The sequence below is a fragment of the Brassica oleracea genome, chromosome C7 (genome assembly GCF_000695525.1).
Source record: "Brassica oleracea var. oleracea cultivar TO1000 chromosome C7, BOL, whole genome shotgun sequence".
In the NCBI taxonomy this organism is placed as follows: Eukaryota; Viridiplantae; Streptophyta; class Magnoliopsida; order Brassicales; family Brassicaceae; genus Brassica; species Brassica oleracea.
Window position 1 is genome coordinate 12,879,708 of NC_027754.1, and position 5,482 is coordinate 12,885,189.

The 5,482-nt window shown below is 37.7% G+C and overlaps 1 protein-coding gene across 1 annotated transcript; it reads right to left on the minus strand.

Moving 5' to 3' along the window:
• Positions 1-212: 212 nt before the first annotated feature.
• Positions 213-2,954, minus strand: LOC106306139 (mediator of RNA polymerase II transcription subunit 37f). Its single transcript, XM_013742621.1, has 5 exons — positions 2,765-2,954; positions 2,387-2,654; positions 2,085-2,299; positions 1,028-1,988; positions 213-951 (listed from the first exon to the last, which is right to left on the minus strand). The coding sequence occupies exons 1-5, from the start codon at positions 2,817-2,819 to the stop codon at positions 444-446; spliced, it is 2,007 nt and encodes a 668-aa protein (XP_013598075.1). The 5' UTR covers positions 2,820-2,954; the 3' UTR covers positions 213-443.
• Positions 2,955-5,482: the final 2,528 nt, after the last annotated feature.

Sequence of the window (5,482 nt, forward strand, 5' to 3'; positions counted from 1 at the left end):
TTGGGCTGGGCTATGACCATTTTTCGGGCCGTCCTATAAGATCTATGCTTGACGGTACTCCTTGCATCATGCTGCAAAATTTTTGTAAACTTTTTTTCTTTTAATTCGCAGGGATGCATTTTTAAATCACTTTTTTTTTCTTTTGCAGTTTTTTGCCGGATATAAGAGAAATGTTGCAAAAAGCTTTTAGTACTATTTTATTTTGAAGGTGGTTTCTACCAAACAGTGTCTAATGTCGGCTTTTCAAGCTCTGAGAAAGAAGTACATGACAAGGGTTTAGATGAACATAATAAAGAGAGCGCCCCCATTCCTATCCATAAAAAAAAAAAAAAACCAAAAAAAAACCAAAAAAAAGAAAACAAAAGCGTTATCATTCTTCTTTATCCCTCAAAATCTTCACCACGAGGTCTCTCTAACAAATTAAGAATAAGAAAAGGCACAACTTAGAGCTCATCGTGAGACTCATCCTCCTCCTCGGTCGCTGATTCTCCTCCCGCACCTGGTGCACCACCTGTCCTCTGATACACGGCTGTGATGATTGGGTTACACACAGCCTCTACTTCCTTCAACTTCTCGTCATACTCTTCCTTCTCTGAGTTTTGGTTCTCGTCAAGCCACTCCAAGGCTTCTTTGGTCGCTGCTTCTATCTTCTCCTTCTCATCCGCCTCAAGTTTGTCTGCAAGCTTGTCCTTGTCGCTTACTTGGTTCTTCATGTTGTACACGTATGTCTCCAGGCTGTTCCTTGCGTCGATTCTCTCCTTCACCTTCTTGTCTTCCTCTGCAAACTCCTCTGCCTCCTTAACCATCCGGTCAATCTCTTCTTGGCTCAGTCGACCCTTCTCGTTTGTGATTGTGATCTTCTCTGATTTACCACTCGCCTTGTCTTCTGCTTTCACGTTCAGGATACCGTTGGCGTCCACTTCAAACGTGACCTCGATTTGAGGTGTTCCTCTGCCAAAACAAAACAAAACAAAGTGTGTTATGATTGATCAAGCAACAGCATAAACAAAGAAAGATGATTACAAACCTTGGGGCCGGTGGGATTCCGGTGAGGTCGAACTTCCCGAGCAGCCTGCAGTCCTTGGTAAGACTTCGCTCACCTTCAAAGACCTGAATGGAGACGGTGGTCTGCTGGTCTTGGTACGTCGTGAAAACCTGAGACTTCTTTGTTGGAATGACTGTGTTTCTCGGGATCAGTTTCGTCATCACTCCTCCCACTGTCTCAATACCCAAAGTGAGTGGCGCAACGTCAAGAAGAAGGATATCTTTGGTCTCGTCACCGCCTTCTCCGCTCAAAATACCACCCTGGACAGCCGCACCATAAGCAACAGCTTCGTCGGGGTTCACACCCTTGTTCGGCTCTTTCCCTTCGAAGAAGTCCTTCAACAGCTGCTGAACCTTTGGGATCCTGGTGCTTCCACCAACAAGGACAATCTCATCGATCTGACTCTTCTGTAGACCAGCATCATCCATGGCCTTCTTCACTGGTCCCATTGTCTTCCTGAACAAGTCGTTGTTAAGCTCCTCGAAACGAGCTCTGGTGAGAGGCTCCGAGAAATCAAGACCATCAAAGAGAGACTCAATCTCCACACGGACTTGGTGCTGGCTACTAAGAGCTCTCTTGGCCCTCTCACATTCCCTGCGGAGCTTACCAAGAGCCTTGTTGTCCTTGCTGATGTCCTTCTGGTGCTTCTTCTTGATCAACTTGATGAAGTAGTCCATGATCCTGTGGTCAAAGTCCTCACCTCCCAAGTGAGTGTCACCATTTGTGGAGAGAACCTCAAACACTCCGTTATCAATGGTCAAAACACTAACATCAAAGGTACCACCACCAAGGTCAAAGACAAGGATGTTCTTCTCACCACCTTTCTTGTCAAGACCATAGGCAATAGCAGCAGCAGTGGGCTCGTTGATGATTCTGGCAACATTGAGACCAGCAATAACACCAGCGTCCTTTGTAGCCTGCCTCTGGGCATCGTTGAAGTAAGCTGCACATAAAAATAAAAGAATCAATAAACAGTGTGTATATATTTATATTAATAAGAAACGAGGAGGAATGAGAAAAAAAAAAAAAAAAAACAAACCAGGGACAGTGACAACAGCATCCTTGATTTTCTTGCCAAGGTAAGCTTCAGCAGTCTCCTTCATCTTAGTCAAGATCATGGCACTCACCTCCTCAGGAGAGAAAACCTTGGTCTCACCATCCTTGATCTTCACCTGAATGTACGGCTTCCCATCCTTGTTCACAATCTGGTAAGGCACAAGCTTCCTGTCCTTCTGAACCTCTTTGTCCTCGAATCTGCCACAAAAAGCAAAAATTTAAGCAAACAGAAGAAAACTTGCAATGAACCAAAGCAAAAAAAAAAAAAGGAACGCATTTACTTACTTTCTGCCGATCAATCTCTTGACGTCAAATACGGTTCTCTCAGGATTAAGAGGAGCTTGGTTCTTAGCAGCCTCACCAATGAGCCTCTCGGAGTCGGTGAAAGCAACCCAGGAAGGAGTAATACGGTTGCCTTGGTCATTGGCAATGATTTCAACATGACCGTTCTTGTAAACACCAACGCAAGAGTAGGTGGTACCAAGATCTATCCCTATCACTGTTCCCAACTTCGTGGCCTCTTCTTTAGCCGTTGAAAACGCAAATAAACTTCCTGAGAAACATTCCAACCTCTCAATAATCAGTAAATGAATCTCTTAAGATCAAACATGAATGCAGATAGGCTATCGATTTGAACAAAACAAAAGAGAAGAAGATACTCACCGAAGAAGATGATCGCGAGCACAACCGTGCCGTTTGCTCCAAATGAGCGAGCCATATCGAATACTCTCTGCTTTTCTCTTTAGATCTCTCTCTTTATCTCTTCTTCTTTCTTTGCTTGTTTCTTATTTAAAACAGAGCTTGGTTTTAATCCCCGTAGGCTAGGAAATGTAAACTTTACCAATGATCTTGCGGCGATCTACAAGAAGGAATGTAAACTTATGTCATTGCGATGATGTGGACCAATGATCTTGCGACGATCTACAGCATCAGCCAATCAGATCGGGGTCTTGCGTTGGAGTAATCCTGGCCGTTGGTTTCTTACTTCTTAAATCTAAATAATGGGCTTTCTTTCCTTTTTCGTTTAGGCCTAGGGCATTGAGTCTTCTTCTATTGCTCTCACGTCAAGCCCATCATTAACTAACGACCAATAAATTTCATTAATCAGCTTAGAATTTTTTTTAGACATTAATTTACCGCTTGTATTTGAATGTTTTTTTTTGGGACAAATTTAGTAAGTTTATTTTTAATGATTCTATGAAAAAAAGAGAGATCACTCTTTTTATCATATCTATATGCTTAATCGATTTATAATGATCGAAATTGAAAACTTGCTTGTATTTCAATGTTGTGGCAATATATAGGCCAAATAAGAAGATTATATACCCAAAATGAAGAAAATATTAGTCATTTAAGATGAAACTAGATTTTTACCCGCGCTTATTTTTGTGAATTATTTTTTGTTTATACATTTATTTACCCGCTTGTTTGTTTTGAGTTATATATTTAGACTTGGTGTATTGATTTAGGTTCGTTTACATTTTTATTTTTTGAATTTTCAGTTTGATTTCGGTTCGGTTGTGGTTTATGGTTGTTCGGTTTGAATGATAAAAATCGTTTGATTATTTATGAATTTGGGCTCGAATTCGGTTTGGTTAGTTTTGGTTATTTGTATACCCATTCAGTTCTCTATTTTTTTTTTTACGATGGCCATCTTCTAAGATCAAGTGGTAGGCGGGCCTGAGTCATTCCGAAGAGACGCTCGGTCCGGCTGGGTCTGATCTATATGGGAGAAAAGAGCACCGCTAAGTTCTCTATTTATTATGTCGAGGTTTAAATTTGTTTCTAAAATATGTCTTGCATTTGATAAATAACTGATTTTTAATAATTTTTAAGGATAAATGTATAAATGAAATATTAATTTTTCTATAATAAAATCTAACTAAGTTAAAATTTTGCTACTTGTATTTTTCTGTTGGAAGAAAATGAAATGCAATTTAAAATAATTGTTGATAATTATACAAAGCTTATACTTTATTCCATATAATTTTATTAAACAAAAGATGATTGTATTTATTTTAAAACAATACTTTTGCAATTTGAAAATGCTCTTAATTGAAATTAATATAAGGGAAAAACATTCTAGATATGTTGACCATTCTGATAATTATTTTAAAATTGTTTAAAAACTCCTTGGGCCTGATTAATACAAAACAAAGAAGTTCCATTTTTATTTTCCATTTTTATGTTTAAAAACTAATAGAATACAACTGGGTTTTAAAAACTGAAACTCAAAATGAGGATAATAAAATGTTAGGGTAAGTTGGGTTTATAATTTATGTTGATATTTTTCAATATCACTCAGGCCCATGGTTCATCACTACCAACTGACAGAAGAACAACCTGTCTTTTTGCCTTTCCAGAATAAGCTTCCTCAGAAAAAAACGTTCGTCTCTCTCTCAAAATGTTTGATAACATGATGAAACATGATCCATCAACACAGATGGTTGAAGGTATATCTCCAATAACTTATTTTTCTTTGATTAATATATCATAGACTCATCGAAACCATTACTTACGATCTAAAAATCATTCTTTTTCAGATAAGGTTTGCATGTCGAATCCAATGAATGATCTGATTAATCGGTTAGTTCTGTTTGTCTCGTATATGTCTGAAGAAGATCTGAAAAAGTATCCCTCAAGACAAAACGAAGAACTGGAGTTAAAGGATCAAGAAACATCAATCACTTCAGGTCAACAGACTTTCGAATATTTCTCTTACTTGTTATATAGTTGGTTGATCGAGTGTAGTTAAACACTTAAAATTAAATATCTAAAGTTTTTTTAACTATTTTTGGAATTTGTTTCATGTCGAGCGATGAGTCTTCCACTTTTCTCACATCTTTCCAAACAAATTGTTATAATATATTTCCGTTCATATTGAAATGGTGGTATATGATCTTTGATTGATCTTACTCATTTTTGTTTGAAAAATTAATATATTTACTCATGTGCAGGCCGTGCAGTGACATTTGTATAGGCAGAGCTTTATTCATGTGACTCTAAGCAATATCACAAAACAACAAACCTGAGAAAAAGATAAGTTTTCATACAATGGCATAAAAATTTCAACGCTTACAATAACTATAATATATTTAATATTTGTAAAATCTAAATTTTATCTAATGTTTATCTCGTAATTTTACAGTCAAAGTCTACACGTATGATGATGAAAGTTATGAGGCTAAGTCCAACCAAGTCCAACCAAATCCATACCTATACACAGAATGTACCTGAAACAATATAATTGAGTAGACTATGCATTTTTCAGTTTACCTTCTTGTCAACGAATACGTTTCACCAAATTTCAAGTTTATTTGCTCCCAGATGTGGATTACTTTCAATTGGATGTACCAATCAGTTCTGTTAGGTTTCAGTTTT